Source organism: Arxiozyma heterogenica (assembly GCF_036370985.1).
Source record: "Arxiozyma heterogenica strain weizmannii chromosome Unknown scaffold_9, whole genome shotgun sequence".
NCBI lineage: Eukaryota > Fungi > Ascomycota > Saccharomycetes > Saccharomycetales > Saccharomycetaceae > Arxiozyma > Arxiozyma heterogenica.
Window position 1 is genome coordinate 764373 of NW_027042662.1, and position 16727 is coordinate 781099.

Genomic DNA, 16727 nt, shown 5'->3' on the forward strand with positions numbered 1-16727 from the left:
TTTTTCTTATAAAACAAAACAGAAGAAGAAATAAACTCTTCCATAGATTATAATTATTGTAAATGACAGAAGATCAATATAGTAAAAATCATGTTTTCTCTTTGAAGTGATAGAAAATATTTGTTAATAATTCTTATTTCATAATTAGTTTTTTATTCTAATGGAGAGAGAGAGAGTATATTTTATTAATGACATTAGCAAAAATTTTGAAACAGCTTAAACGGCCAAATAATTTGACATAAAAGCATTAATCATCATTACATAAAATTCATATACAGTATAAATAGAGAATAAAATGTATAAGACTTTCCCTATATATAAAAGCAATCGATACATAGAGACCAAGTTGAAAAGAATATAAAACTGTTAAAAATCATAAATCAAAAACCAAAATTATATGATAATTATAAGACGGTATCATTATTTTACAAAGTAAAAGGATTGTTAAATCCATTCATAACAACCTCAACTTTATAATTTTTTCCATCATTGTTATCCCAAAATTCTAATCTTTCTCTATCATTTCTTGTCACATAACATATACAAAATTCCAATTTCCCTACTGTATCTATTTTATTTGTATCCGCAATAAGGAAATGAAATACATCCATATTCGTTCCAGGCAGTACGCTGTCACCATTACTCAACCATAGACATTCTACTTCATTGATAGTATTCCAATTATTCCACGTGTATCTTACAGTGACTCTTTTATCATAATAAATGTTTTTAACCATGACTTTCCCAATGATATATCTAGTAGTATTTGTGGCAGATCCGATTGTTTTAAAATTTGGTGACATGAAATTTCTTTGATGAATATGCAAAGATATTTCTTGCAAAAAAACTTTCTTATCTTGGGATAGACTAACAAAAATATTCAATTTCAACGATTTCGGATTCTTATTACTTAATATTGGGAAATTTTGATTATATAATCCAACAACTTTATTAGTTCTCATCTTATTTAATACTTTTTTTTTAGATTTTACCTTTATTATCTCTCTAATACTATTATTAGTATTAGACAAATCATCATTATTTAACATAAGGGAATCAATCGTAATTTTGGTCTCCGATGGAATCTTACTAATCCTTGATTGAAGTACTCTATCAATATCAATCTGTCTTGAACTATTACCATTATCATTATCATTATCATCATGATCATTATTATTATTATTATTCACAGTGTTGTTGTCATCTAATTGATTTGGATTTTTTTGTTTTGAGGCAATACCTTGAAACCTCTTGCTTTTTCGTAACGGTTTTTCTTTGTCATTTGAATTCTTTGTCATAGAGGTTTCTTCTTCACTCACCGATTCTTTATCTACAGGCTGATCCCTTTGTAACAAGTGTCGTTTTTCTTCCAACAATAATTTTTTAAATTTAATCAACAAATCTTCCTCTGCACTTTCATCTACATTTTCATTATTATCATCTGAATTATTATTATTCAATTTTGCTACCTGTCCTAATTTTTTGGCTTTATTTAAAAGATTGAACTTCAACATATCTTCAAATTCATCTTTAGAATAAACATTCATTGGACTTTCATCGCTAATGAAATACTTGACTGGAGCTCTTTGATCGAAATGCACACTTTTACTTCTTAAAAGCACAGGCTGTTTGCCACTGTTTGAGTTAAATCCATTAGCGGCACCTGCAGCAGCAGCAGCAGGAGTCGACGGCAAAGATTTAGACCTTCTTTTCAGAGAACTTTTAACTAATTCACCGGATTTTTTATAGACTGGAGTATTCAAATTCAAAAAGCTATCAGATGAGTCATTATTTAGATAATTGAAAGCGTCATTCTCATAATTTTCATAGCTGTTTATAGTATAATTTATATTGTTTAGAGGATCAACTTGATCAGTGGGCAAAGCAGATTTGGGGGACAACGGGGGTAAATCTAGAGTGATTTGTTTATTAAGATCTGTATTTCTTTGCAAAATTTCCTCGGGAAACCTAGCACTATTGAATTGTTTTACTCTTTGTGGTTTATGTAAAAATTTCAAAGAATATATTTCTTTTGTGTTATTATTATCATTATCATTATCGTTATTATTGTAGGAGAAAGTGGAAGAGGAGGAAGAAGGTGGTGTTAGATTAGAATTTGATGGAGATATGAAAGGACTAATAAAATTTGAACGTGAATTTGAAACAGAACTAAAATGATGGTTGCTGATAATACCAGGTTGAAGACTATTATTGTTATCACCTTTTGATTTGTTTGCTTTTAACGGTAGTTTTGATTCGGAGGATATTTTTCTTAGAAACTTATGAGCATCGGCTTTACTGTGATTACTACTTCCTATGACATGTGAGAACGTACTATGTGAAGGAGTTTGATTATGACTTCTATTAGCGCTCCTGTTGAAAGAATCACAGTTTTCTATACTTTTATCTTTATTAATGTTTCTATTCTCTACTTTGATATACATTTATACCAACTGAACCAAAAAAAAAAAATAAAAAATTTAAAAATTAAAATATAGAGAATAAATTAAATAAATAAGGGAATGGTATTGAAATAATATTGGAATAGTAATTAAATAGTGCAAAAGAGAAAAAAATAGTAATATAATCTATAATATGATACAACTGATGTACTAACTGGTTGTTTATTATTAATCCTAAACTTTATTTAGAAAATATATTTATCCTTGAAAATAACCTATATCACTATCCAAATCAAACACTTTATAGTGATTAATAGATAAATAGATAGATAAACAAATGAATAAATCTGAACTAAATCTCGAAAATTAATTTCTAATGTCTACTATTTTCTCTTATTTAAAAGGATAGAAGGAAGAAAATAGAAAAAATAGGAAAAAAACAAAAACAAAAACAAAAGAAATTAATAGTTATATTATATAACACACCTTAGTAAATTTTGTGTCACGAACTAGGGAGTGTGAGGTAAATTGTTAGAGAGAGACAGATAGAGAAGGTAGAGAAGGGAGAAATGGATGAAGGTAAATATGTATAACTGTACACCAGTTACTTACCGTGTTCTATTACTACCATATAGTGTAGTAATGTTTGAGGACAAAAGCAAGACACAAGGAAACTACTTGCAGGAGCTGCAGAGTAGATAGAGATAGAAATAAAAGATAAAGAAACATAACAAACCAAGAAAAAGGGGGGGGGGGGGAGAAGGCAGGCGGGAAGGAAAAAGAAGAAGAAGAAGAAGAAGAAGAAGGAGAAGAGGAGGGGGAAGACTTGGGAGGAGGATAAGATAAGAGACGAGAAGAAAACAGAAAGGATCTTTATATCTTTAAATCATAAAACTTCCCCAGCAAAAGGAATCTGCGCCAAAATGACTATCCTTTACGTTCTTTCCCTCTCCTTTCTTTTAACGCAATAGAAGCTCTAAAAAAAAACCTACACACTTTCCTCCCTTTCCAACTCCCTCTTTCTTTTTTTCTTTACTCACATTCCCGAACCCTCGTTCTCAATATTTATAGTTTTTGTGTCTGATCTTTTGCCCTGAAGTTGGAGTAATGACCGATCCTCTCCTGAAAATAGGTTAGGGGCCAGAAAACTTGAAAATTGGGGGAAAAAAAGAAAAGAAAAAGGAAACGCATGTATAACGCCGACACCACAAATAGAAAAAAAAAAAGGTCTAGCAAGAAAAACAACACGTTAACTCTAGATTTTTGCATTAATGGCATGAAGATGACTCATCAATAATCTTTTTCTTATTCTTTTTTTTCCCACATTTATAATAGAATGTGATGAGATCAGACCAAAATCCCGTTAGGGTTTAGTTTAAATAAATTTGAACGTATGTTGCAAGACGATAGGGTTAGAATAAAAAAATTATAAATATATTTCTTTAGAGATACGCTTTTTTTTTTTTTTTTTGTTCTATTTTCCACATGACTTTCTGTGTGTAGAAAATTTTAAGGGGCAGACTACGAATAGTGATATATAATTTTCAAAACTCTAATTTTTCCCCTGTTGAGAAGAAAACAAATGACGGAGATTACTGATTTGGAACAAATCATAGTGGGAACGAGAAACGGTAAAGTAAGGTGACTTTATAAAAGTAAAAAATTAAAATTAAGAGAGTATTAATAATAGCTTTTTTAAATTTGTATGGCATTTTTTCTTGCTATTACTACTACTATATTATTAGTATTATTTATGGTGTAATCTAAATCACTGAATAAAGTTAACAATTACTAAAAATGTAACAAGGGATAAACAACTTTTTCGTCCATACATTTATCATACCTTCTTTATTTACGTATACTAACCTAATTTTTTTGTTTTCTTTTTGCATAAAAAATATATATATTTCTTGTCAACAAGCATTGATGAATTAATTAATTAATCGATTGATCACTTGTCTGTACTTGTTACATCCTCCCCCATGTTTTAGATCTTATATTAATATAAATAGACCTGAATTTATGGTCCATATAAAGATGTATCAAAAAAGACCCTGCTTAGAATAAAATGTCTAGTTTGTACCTTTCTAGCAGTACTGTACAAATCCTACAACTATAAAAATAACCTTTTTAGTTTGAAATTCTCTCTCTCTCTGCCTCTCGCTACTCTCTCTACTGTATATATATACACCTTGCATAGTTTTTTGTTTTTTCTTATTTTATTTTATTATTGATGTTATCACAGCAATTTTTTCATAAAGTGTCTTTGCCTTCTTTTTTCTGTTTTTCATTAGTTCGTCTCATTCTAAATCCTTTAAGAAAACTTATATAGTCTTATATACTAAATCTTTAACATAAGTTTTAAACCTTTTATATATATACATACATATATATATATTAGGTTGGCATAAATACATAAAAAAATATTTGTCAGAAAAAAAAAAAAGAAAAAAAGAATAAACATTGTGCTTGTGTCTTCTATAATATTTACACATACACATATGCATATTTTACCAATATCGATGTTCCTCTATTCTTTTATTTTTATTTATTTATTTATTTTTTTTTCTAGCAGTTTGTTACTTCTTAAACACGACAATTTGAAACTTCAAAGACAAGAATATCTGTAGCACCCTCTTTTTTCAACTCATCTAATATAACACCTTTTTGCTTCCTTTCAATCATCGAAGAAACAGCAACCCATCCCTCATCATCAATATTCTGAATGGTTGGTGCTTTTCTACCCGGTGTGACTTTCAACAAGTTCTTTAGATTAGATTTTGGCGCATTATAGGTACAATAAACATATTTTTGTGCTGCCATAACACCTTCTATTCTTGACTTAATTGTCTCAATCAAATCTTTGTCACTCTTTGGGTTCTTAGATTGAATCAAGTGTGCACTTGTGTCCAAGACCGTAGCAATATCAGTTAACCCTGCTGCACGCATAGTCTCACCGCTTTCCACCAAATCTACAATAGCATCTGCCACGCCAAGGGCACAACTAGCTTCCACAGACCCACCAACATATTTAATCTTGGTAGTCATTTTATCTACTGGAACGCCTTCCAAATCAGCGAAATATTTACTTGCCAAGTTTGTGAAACTAGATACAATAGTTTTACCAATCAATTCACTTGGATCCTTGTATGGTCCATTTGCAGGAACTTGAACTTGTAGTTTACACTTACCAAACTCCAAATCAATAGGCAATTCGACGTCAATGTCCGCTTCTCTCACTTGGTCATAACCAGTGATACCTAAATCACACTTACCTTCCCCAACAAACATTGGGATATCTGCAGCTGGTAAGAAAATTAACGCAATTGGTAATGATGTAGATAGTGCAATATCCAATCTTTGAGATCTGTGGAATTTGATATCAGACCCATTCAAGATTTCCACACACTTATTATATAACCTACCTTTTTTTGGAATGGCAAATAATAATCTGTCCTCTAAGTGATTAACTAAATCCATGTTGATGCTGTTTGTTTTCTAACTTCTGCACTTTCCTTTATCTTTGTTTATTCTCCTTCCTCCTCTATAGAAAATATAATGTTCGTATTTAATCAAGACACGCATTGAATATGAAAGTTTAAAACAACGCAGATCCAGTTAAAAAATACTAAAATACAGGGCCTGTTAAGAGAAGACCAAGATATAATAGATAATGGGCTTCAAAACGGTATTAAACAGCGACAGCCAAGAGAAAAACACAAAAGAAGAGGTGTTAGCACCAAATGACAAAAATCACAGGTCATTTTATAACAAATATATAAAACAGATCTTTTATAAATGAATAGTAAAAAATGAAAAATCTTAAGTGACAAAATGACACATACAAAATTCACATACCTGACTCATTCTATTGAAACTAAATTACTATGAAGATTTTGTGGCCTTTTGTTTTTCCTTTGGAAATCCACATAAAGCCAAGTAATTTTCTTTTTCGTTAATAATGACAATCATTCATCAGTAAATTTTATATAATAGTTAATCACTGATATGGCATAGCCACTAATACAACATGTTTCCTTTGGTAATTTCTCTTTACTAGTTGAAGTATATATTAACTATTATCGTTAATCTATTTTCGGTATTACGTGAGTAACGAAAAATGAGTTGAATGAGATAATACTCTATAGGATGATGACATTGTGAATCTTCCTATATAGTATAGGAATATCTATGTTTAATATATTTTCTAAAATCTCTTGTAAAAGATTACACTTATTTGAATAATGATATGTTGTAATAGAAACAGTTTTATTATCTTAAAATTGTTTAGAACCCAGGGTAGACATACATTACTTTAGATTTTTTTACTTCTTACTTGTGAGAAATTCTAAGTACAGATTTGTACTTTGAGACGTGAGTATTTTGGTCTAGTTTGGTCATTACACTATCGCCCAACATTAACCTATTAACGAGAGTAGAAAATAGAAACAACTCATAATAAAAGCGTAGTTTTAAAAGAGTTCTATGTAACAATACAAAATTTAATATAAAAATATACAACCCAAATAACCAAATGACACTGACATTCTTGTACAGGAAAAAATTACTACATGTATATATTAAGATCTGAATATATTACTAATAATGACGATGAATTTTGATTCTATTTTATACTGCGATGTTTTTTTATGTTTCTCCTTGATCAACTCTTCTTAACGACCAAGATACTTAATTTCAAGTGGTCTTAGAATAATATACACAAGGAACGCCCAAGAGGCACCTAACTCGAACCCTATATCACCACCATATTCACCAATTCTACGAGAAATTTCACCTACCCAATATGTTTGATCCATACCTAAAGCAACACCAAATGCACCGACAATTAAACCACTTGTACCAGCAATACCGATTGGTAATCTTCTCCAATTATTCCAATCTTCTACAATGTAAGCATTAAAACTCTTTCTAAATACAAAATGTTCAGTGAGTGCCATACCTGAATAAATAGCTAAATAGTAACCAATGGAATTCATGAAATTTTCCATAAAAGCGTCAAAGTAGTAACATGCAGGAATACAAATGGCCAAAGTGGCAGCATTACCACACATAGTCCAAACAACTCTTGGAACTTTAGCAAATGGTTCATACATGGCTTGCATCGACAAAGCAATGGTATACATATTTGGAATGTTATTAGCCACAGTAGACATAGCCAATAAGACACAACAGAATTCACCAAATCCGTGAACTGAGTTTGGAACTAAGATAGCATAAGTCAAACCACCCATTGCATTTTTCTCATAATATTCAGCCCATGTTGGATCATGAACAGCACCCATAGCAGATGCAGCACCCAAAATCATGCAAAAGAATAATGGGAATGCTAAACCAGCCACAACGGAGAAGAACACTTTAAATTTGTTCACATTTTTTGGCATGTAGACAGTGTAGTCAGATGCGTACGTAGTCCAACCAGTGGCGAAACCAAAGACAGCAGAACCAAATGAAAGAACATGGCCCGCAGTGGTTGGACCTGATGTCCATTCCCCTAAAACAAAGTTTCCTGATCTCTTCAAACGTCCAATGATAACTAAAAACACAAAGAAGTTTGGAATCCATGAGAACTTTTCATAAGCGTGAATAATCTTATAACCGAAGAAAGTAACTAAAACAGTACATCCAACGATAACTAAACAACCAGCCCATAAAGGCATATTATCTCCATATTGATTAACCATGTTTAATAGTTGTGCAGATACAACAGTATTAACGACCCCCCAACCAACACATGCAATAACATTGATAAGTGCAAAGATTCTTGCAGTTACATTACCTATTAAATATCTTGAAAGAATCATCTGTCTTAAACCTAGTTGTGAGCCAAAGATAGAAAAAAAAGCTACAGGTAAAAGACCTAAAATACTGAAGAAGATGATAACTAGGACAGAAGTACCAAAATTCAATTTGTAAACCATTGGACCCAACCCACCTAAGGCATAAGCTGCAATAACCATATTAGCTGAGAACCACATAGAAGCCGCATTGAGCACACTTTCGTCTTGCTCTTTTTCATCTTCAGTAACAGGTTCTACACCTTTAGTCTCTGCATTTAATCGCGATGCTAATCTATTAAAGAAACCTAATTTTGTCTCTTCACTAGTTTCAACAACGTAATCATTCTGTGAAGATAGAGAATATGTATCAGTAGATGCTACCTTTTTATCATAGGAAATATCTGCTTCTAAATCTCTACGTGAAGTACTTGTCATCTCATAGAGATTATTATTGTCCGAATTATATTGTTCATATGACATCTTTCAATTAGCTATAGAAAGTGTATGCCAGATATAATTATCAAGGTAAAAATATGTAAGTAAAAAATAAATACAAAATCGAAAGCTTCAAGGACGTCTCCCTTTAGTGTGCTTATATTATAAGGCGTGAGAAATTAAAAAAACCAGATAAAACTGTTTACCTAAAGAAAAACCCAGTAGTCAAATATAATGTAGTATTTATAATATACTCCTTTTTACACAAAAAAATCAATAAGAAAGAGATAAATCAAAGAGATAAGACATAAGTCATCCTCATCACAAAAATATTAGATGCCTATAAATTTTTTTTTGACTCTGCGTCTACACACACATTCAAAACAGAAAAAAAGACAGAGAAAGAATCGATGAGCTTTCGTTAATTTTTTTCCTTATATTAATCAATCTTTATCTTTACAGGAACGCCAAAAAATAAAATGAGAAAAGAAAGGGCACGGCAGAACAAAGAAAAAAAATTTTTTTTCCACGTTTATCACACCTTGATAATAAGAATAATAAATGATTGAGAACAAACAAAAAACAAAATAAAAGAAAGGAAGTAAAAAGAGGGAGGAGTCTCAATCATCAAGATCATCAATGAAGAGGAGAAATATTCTGATCTTAATACAGTAGAACCGTAATCTCGGAAATGAAATAATTGGTTGTAATAATAATGGTGAAGAGAAAGAGTCTAATACTGTACTATTCGAATTATATTTCTGTGTTTTTGCTTGCTTTTTTTGTATAATTTTCTATTGTTAGAAAAATTTTATCTTTTCTAAAAAAAAAAAAAAGAAATATTTGACTCCTTTTGTTTTTTGAATCCTAATATCCACATTATTAAATGATTTCTTCGTGAAGGCTGGTTACGCGAATTTTCCAGTTTTTATATTTCGGATACTACATTTCCGTCAAATAAATAAAAAAATCCTCATAACGGAATTGTCATTTATCCCTTCGGTTTTGATTTTTTTTGTGTGGAATATATTACTTAGAAGTATATAGATCTGTATTCAATTGTCTATCTTATTATATCAAAATTTCAAAACACATTATCTATCTTAAATTGTTTTGCTTATCCTTATTCTATTTTAAAATGAAAAAAAAACTTTTTAATCCTTATTTTGGGTAGTACAATCTACCAACTAAAATTATCCAATATTTCTTTTTTGACAATTTTAAGTGAATAAATCTAATGCGACATTTGATGATGAAAAAACGGAGATTATTAATGCATATATTTTGATCATCTATATACGTGCTCGCTAAATGTCTAATTTCTTAAAGATTTCTTCTTTTTATATATTTTCCTTTCCTAAGATACTTCTATATCGTTTTCTTTTTAGTCATACCATACGATATTAAATTTTCATGAAATATTTTATTTATCTTTGTTTACATAAACAAACTAATCATATGTATGTTTGTTTACAGTAATTTTTTTTCTGAGTACTTTATGAAACCGTTTATATTTACTAATATTTAATGACAGTAATTTTCAATTTTTTAAATGTCTTTTATGCTAAATGTTTTCGATTGACGTTATTGAATATATATAAAGAAAAAGCAAAGAAAACTCCAATCAGTACATTACATAATACTATTAGATTCTTGAAAGACACATATAATACATAGTATATTCCTTTTTATTTTGTGTTCTCTGTATCTTTTTACGCAGTCATTATAGTAAATTATTTTGTGACATTTAAAAAAGCACTACGACAGTTGATGTACTATAATATCTAAAAACATTCATTCTTAGTTATGTTTTATTTTAATTGCGATTTAACCTCTACTTTCTTACCTTTCAAATAACTTTGGGATGATAAATATTCACAAAAACCCAAATATCTTTTATTTAGTAAGACAAGATTTAAACCTATTCTTAGTCAGATTACCGTATCAAATATTTTTTTTATTTACCTTTCTTGACTCTTTATGACTCCTTTATTTTTTCTCGGTATGTTCACTCAGTCTGTTTTAAACAGAGTCAAAATACTTGTTTTATTCTTAGAAAATAATTGTATTATTATAAAAAATAGAATTTTCAACACGTCAAATTGAAAAAACTCTCTATTTCTGTACATTTTTACTGTTGACCTAGTCTTTGTTGAAAAAAAACTTTATTTCTTCATAAAGAAAATATCTTTTAACCTATTTTTATTATACTAAATTCACGGTAATTTTTTTATATTTTTTATACAAGAACATAATAATTAATACTGTAAGAATCAAGAATATTCGCATGCACATTTCTTTCCGTTTATCTGAGTTAGAGCAATCGCAATTATTCCTATATATATATTATAGTTTACTCTATACTCTTATTTAATTACATTGTAAATATACGGTTACTATATTAGATTACTGACATTAATATAAGACACCTTGGTTAAACACAAAATTACATCTGTAACATGTTTTACTAACATTTTGGAATTGTATATCCGAAGATGTTAACTACCGCTATACAAGATACCAGCATCACTAGCTTATTAAAACATGCTACAGGATAATTTAAAAGTTTATATGAATGTGACTATTTAGAATAAAGAAAAAGATATAGAAATAATAATATATGGTAATTAAATATTTTTTAGTTATTTATTTACTTCCGTAAGTTGTTTATTTCTTACCCTTCTTCTTCTTGTCAGCCTTCTTTTCGGCCTTCTTGGCGATTTCAGCTTGTTCCTTGATAACCTTCTTGACAATCTTTTGTTCTTCAATTAAGAAAGCTCTGACAATTCTTTCCTTAACACAGTTAGCACATCTGGAACCACCGTAAGCTCTGGAAACAGTCTTTTGTGTCTTAGAAACAGAAGCGTATTCTCTTGGTCTCAAGGCAGAAACACCTGCTAAAGCAACACCACAGTCACCACATTTTGGTCTGGAGGCTAACTTCTTAACATGTTGAGCACGTAAGACACCACCTGGGGTCTTAACAACCTTGATCTTGTTGGAACGGGTGTTGTCTAATCAAAAATGAAACAATGTAAAATATACTTGTGATTGGAAGCCATAACATCTCATAGCATTGAAAGAGGAATATATATATCCAACCGTATAAAAACTAATTTGTTAGTATTAATATCCCACAGATTATAGAAGGTAATTTAATAATATTGAAAACGAATAATCAATTGAGAGACTTCAATTTAATTATCTTTGCCTCTTCATAGTTACATCTAAAAACTCCATCAATATGCGTATATTGTTAAAGTCATGATATATGAAGTCTCACAAATTAACCCCTACCACTCTTCTATTCTCATTTTTCTAATCGTTCTTATTTCGCTCTATCACATCATTACATTCGTCCAACATTAAAACCTCAATAATTTATTATTTTTGCGTTCTTGTACATACATGGATTTCTTCTTCTGAAGGTAACACGTTGAGCCATTGTTTACGGTTGATTTTCTTATGGTTGTCGAACCTACTTCAAGAAATAAAAGAAACACTTTTGTATGGCATCACTTACATACTAATTTCCTATATACAGCATCACTACGCTACATAAAATTGATAATATTTCAATACCACTTTAGGAGCTTGAAGTTACTATGCTGCTTCCTCATTCCAATACACAAGAACAAAGTCGTAGGGGGACTGCCACATACAATTCCTTGGATTTCGATCACGTCTAGACAAGGAAACACTGCACCTTCCGTAATGCAGTGCTGATTGTTGGGCTGAGCAAACACCGACTATCATCTTACAGTAACGTCTACAACCTGTTTGCTGTTCCCATGGTCCTCCAAGAATGGGCAAAATTACTGACTCTCTCTATCGGTAGCCTACTCGAAGATGTGAAATGATGGTGGTGATGGGTGGTCTCTGTGTTTGTCCATTTGAAAGGAAAATGCTACTAAAGTGAACCGATTCTTCCAAATTCATTTCCACTTGTTTCTTTGGATCCCCCCCTCCACATTACAAAGAAAAACAAAAATGAAACTGCGTCGCTAAGATTAAAAGAAAACAGCAAACATTGTTTGGTAATGTTTTTCCAAAGTAGAATTTACCTATTTAGGAAATAATATAAAAAATTCTATATATATGAAGTCAATACTTATGATGCATGGGTGTATATCATAAAACAGTCAGACTTTAGTGTTTTATAAAAAGTTATGATTGAGAAAATCGATTTCTATATATTTAATTCTCTTGCTTTTGCAAGATCATCCGGCGCTAAGGTATTCTTATTTAATTTCTTACACACCGATGCTGGCTTCATGAAATCTTATCACCCATAGATTTTATGAATCTATAATGCTATGCATCTAGAAATTAACTTTCATACAGAACATATGACTTAACCATACTTACTATGAAAACCACTGGGAATAGTCTATCTTGTAAATATATGCTTTTATATAAGAGAGTAGAAAACTTCGTATTGAGAACTATCTAACAATATACCCATGTATTTGTCTCTACATATATATATATTATATAAAAGAATGTAAAAACAACTGTTAAACTAGTTTCTTATTCATTTTCTACGGCAACAACTTCAATTTCTAAATCAGCACCTAGTGGTAAGGCAGCAACAGCAACACAAGATCTAGCTGGTTTATGCTCGCTGAAGTATTTAGCATAAACTTTATTGAATTCTGCAAAATTGTTAATGTCAGCCAAGAAAATGTTAACTTTTACAATTCTTTCTAAAGACGAATTGCTTGCTGCCAGAACTGTTTTAATATTTTGAATCACTTGTTCTGCTTGTTCTGCAATAGAACCCTTTAACAATTTATTGTCTGGGGTTAAAGCAATTTGGCCAGATAGATAAATAAAATTACCAGCTTTCATAGCATGAGAATAGGAAGCAGCTGGAGAAGGTGCGCCTGGTGCATTGATTGGAGTTAATGTAACCATAATCTCTGATTGGCTTATATCTAGGAGTAATTAGTTAAGATCTTTTTAGTATGTTCTGCTTGTCATTCTAATTTAAAAAGACCCTTACGTTTGTACATAATTCTGTCATGATAATGTTCTTTTTTTTAAAACACCTTCTGTCTTGCCCTTAAAATAGTTTGTTTTTTAACATATTCCTCATATACAGAAGATCTTGAGTAAATTTAAAAATAAATAAAAGCGAAAATAAGGAAGACTGAAAAAGTTCTAGTATTGATAAGAGGATACAATAGTAACCTTCGAGATAATACAAGTAACTTCTAGAATAAATATTCAAAAATAGAGGAATTACGTATCTTAGGCAGACAAGGATATAAAGAAAGAAAGGGCCAAATCTTCCTTAGCATATCATCAAGCTCATTATAGCAGGCAAAAACTAATAAGATTAAAGAAACAACTTATCTTCTTTTATATATATATATAGGGATTATCATCATAAAATAAACTTGAAACAATGAGCAGAGCAAGCAAGATTACGTTTGGTTTAACTTGCCTTTTTACATTAACTTCAATCATTGGGGTTCATTATGTTCAAGAATTGGAAAGAGACACACTACATCAGGGACCTATTAAAGATGCCAAACGTATAGCAGAAAAGAAGAAAAAAGAAACTGAGGAAAAAGCTAGGCAATCAACGGAAAATACGAGTGCAATGAAACCACCTACTAATGGATTATCACCTGAAGAAAAGGAAAAGAAGAGAAATTTTAATAGAAGTGATCATGAATTACAACAACAATTAAGACAGAAATATGAAAAAATGCAACCACTAACAGGTGAAATTGTAACAAAAGATGGTGAACTTGTTCAAAGTAATGGTAAAACCAGCTAAGATGTTATTTAAACTGGTTATTACTTTTTGTCTTTATTCATTCTGGAACATCCTCAAACATATTGCATGTATATAGAAATTTCATTAATATCTTTACCTATTTCTTTTTTTTTTTTAGGCTGGTTAGAAAACAAGGATTTTGAATAAAATAAAAATTTATATTGATTATATATATTATGTAACAATAAATAATAATTCACAATGATAACCAGAGCTCATCTGACCTATGTAAATATTCATTGTATTGTCTTTGATCATTAATTAGTTCTAAAAATTGATATCTGAAACTATCACATCGTTAAAGATCATACAACCGAAATACAAAGAACTTTTCTCACGATATATAAGTTGTTTACTTTGTAGTTCTCATTTAAGAAATGTGACAAAATAGCGTTAGCATTAAGTTTTATTCAATTGTTTTTTCCAGTCCTTTTTTCATCTTTACTAAATCTGTCGAGAATTCATAAATAAACTACTTTTTCTAAAAAAAAAATAATAATAAGTAATAAATAATAAATAATAAGAAATATCAAACTATGCAAAATAAAAGAAGGAAGTAGAAGACATGTTATAATGCCTAAACAAACTAGAGACAGTCATATAGAAAAAAACTATCCTAAACTTGTGTATACTATAATATACCTGCAGGGACAAATAATAAACGAAAGAAGTAAGAAAGAAGAGACGGCATTAAGAAAAGATATAAAAAAAATTCATTAGTATGGTAGAAGCAGAATCTGATAGCTTTACAGATTTAACGGGCAAAAATGGCATATATCTAGATAATAATAATACCAACAGTATTGGATCAAGTGAAAGCAATTCTTTTAGTCAGGAAGATCTTCAAAATGAAGCAGAGCTGTCAAAGACGGCAGATACAGTTGTGAGGCAAGTAGATGCAGATTTAGAACAATACACTAATTGTATTTCACTCGGAAGAGAAGCTTTAGAGGGGGATACCTCTATTATCATTACCAAACAAGCTACAGAGGATACTATGAGTAGTTCTCCATCTTCGTATGCCTCAAGCAGGAATATATCTATCAGTCATGGTATACAGGGAAACACTATATCAATTGAAAGACGTCAATCTCCATTAGCCCATAGACAATGCGGTATTAAAAATGATGAAGAAAAAAGTACAATAAAGCAGGATTATGATTATAATGATGAGATTAATGAAAATGAACAAGCTGCAACAGTTTCCATGTCACAAATAAATAATATTATTAATTTACCGACAGAGGTATTAATTCAAATGGTCACAGCATTACTAGAAAAAATTATTCAATCGAATGACAATCTAGCTGGATTACACCATAGCTATGAACCCTTAAAGAGATCACCTGACGATACACCTTTAGATGACTATTATCGTAGTTGTTATAATGCAGCATTAAGTTTCAGAGGTAAACATATACCACAAATCAGCTTAGAACAATATTTCCATAGAATACAAAAATATTGTCCCATAACAAATGATGTATATCTATCTTTATTAATATATTTCGATAGAATATCAAAAAAATGTAACAACCTGTCTAAACCTTCATATCATCGAAATGACACAGATAGTGCAAATAACGGAAAAGAGGGATCAATGACAGACAAAATGAATAAAACTGAAAGTAATAATTCACAAGTATTTGTAATGCACTCATTTAATATTCATAGACTAATTATAACCGCAGTAACAGTGAGTACTAAATTTTCAAGTGATTTTTTCTATAGCAACTCAAGATATTCAAAAGTTGGTGGTATATCGTTAAAAGAAATGAATTATTTAGAGGTCCAGTTCTTAATTTTGTGTGACTTTAACCTACTAATATCCATAGAAGAGTTTGAAAGATATGCTACATTACTGTATAGATTCTGGAATAGTTTAGTTGGTGTATAAATATTCAATTGTAAAAATATATGCATACGCACTAATATGCACACTGCTTATTGCCATAATAAAAGACACAAAGTGCATTGCAAAAGCCAAACTTAAAGAGGATGTTATCAGGAGTAGCATATGGTATAGTGTACAGTTTTCTTTTTAATAGAATTAACCACTTTTAAGGATGCTATACCAAGTTATACCAAAAAATAACATAATCTTACTGGAAGAGTCAAACAGAGTCAAGCAGCAAATAATATGTTTATAATGAATTTTCTATTGTTTTTTCGACTGATTTATTATATTTAAAAAAATCTTCTGTTAACTACTCAAAAACTATATTTATGAAAATGAATTAGTTAGTCATATCAGATAAGCAAAACTTCTGTTCTTTAAATACGATCTATATATACATGCACATG

At 30.2% G+C, this 16727-nt stretch overlaps 7 protein-coding genes across 7 annotated transcripts; 2 read left to right on the top strand and 5 right to left on the bottom strand.

The window, feature by feature from the left end:
* Nucleotides 1-425: 425 nt before the first annotated feature.
* On the bottom strand, nt 426-3033 carry GIP2 (Gip2p; the record flags this gene model as incomplete). Its single annotated transcript, XM_064861794.1, has 2 exons — nt 426-2428; nt 3015-3033. 2 exons carry the CDS (start codon nt 3031-3033, stop codon nt 426-428), a joined length of 2022 nt encoding a protein of 673 aa, XP_064716749.1.
* A 1955-nt stretch (nt 3034-4988) lies between these two features.
* On the bottom strand, nt 4989-5882 carry HIS1 (ATP phosphoribosyltransferase; the record flags this gene model as incomplete). Its single annotated transcript, XM_064861795.1, has 1 exon — nt 4989-5882. The coding sequence occupies one exon, from the start codon at nt 5880-5882 to the stop codon at nt 4989-4991; it is 894 nt and encodes a 297-aa protein (XP_064716750.1).
* A 1193-nt stretch (nt 5883-7075) lies between these two features.
* On the bottom strand, nt 7076-8680 carry FCY2 (purine-cytosine permease; the record flags this gene model as incomplete). Its single annotated transcript, XM_064861796.1, has 1 exon — nt 7076-8680. One exon carries the CDS (start codon nt 8678-8680, stop codon nt 7076-7078), a length of 1605 nt encoding a protein of 534 aa, XP_064716751.1.
* Nucleotides 8681-11302: 2622 nt separating this feature from the next.
* Nucleotides 11303-12080, bottom strand: RPL34A (60S ribosomal protein eL34 RPL34A; the record flags this gene model as incomplete). Its single annotated transcript, XM_064861797.1, has 2 exons — nt 11303-11649; nt 12044-12080. 2 exons carry the CDS (start codon nt 12078-12080, stop codon nt 11303-11305), a joined length of 384 nt encoding a protein of 127 aa, XP_064716752.1.
* A 1085-nt stretch (nt 12081-13165) lies between these two features.
* Nucleotides 13166-13552, bottom strand: HMF1 (putative isoleucine biosynthesis protein HMF1; the record flags this gene model as incomplete). Its single annotated transcript, XM_064861798.1, has 1 exon — nt 13166-13552. The coding sequence occupies one exon, from the start codon at nt 13550-13552 to the stop codon at nt 13166-13168; it is 387 nt and encodes a 128-aa protein (XP_064716753.1).
* A 493-nt stretch (nt 13553-14045) lies between these two features.
* PET117 (Pet117p) lies at nt 14046-14423 on the top strand (the record flags this gene model as incomplete). Its single annotated transcript, XM_064861799.1, has 1 exon — nt 14046-14423. One exon carries the CDS (start codon nt 14046-14048, stop codon nt 14421-14423), a length of 378 nt encoding a protein of 125 aa, XP_064716754.1.
* A 721-nt stretch (nt 14424-15144) lies between these two features.
* Nucleotides 15145-16320, top strand: PCL6 (Pcl6p; the record flags this gene model as incomplete). Its single annotated transcript, XM_064861800.1, has 1 exon — nt 15145-16320. One exon carries the CDS (start codon nt 15145-15147, stop codon nt 16318-16320), a length of 1176 nt encoding a protein of 391 aa, XP_064716755.1.
* Between the last annotated feature and the right edge of the window lie 407 nt (nt 16321-16727).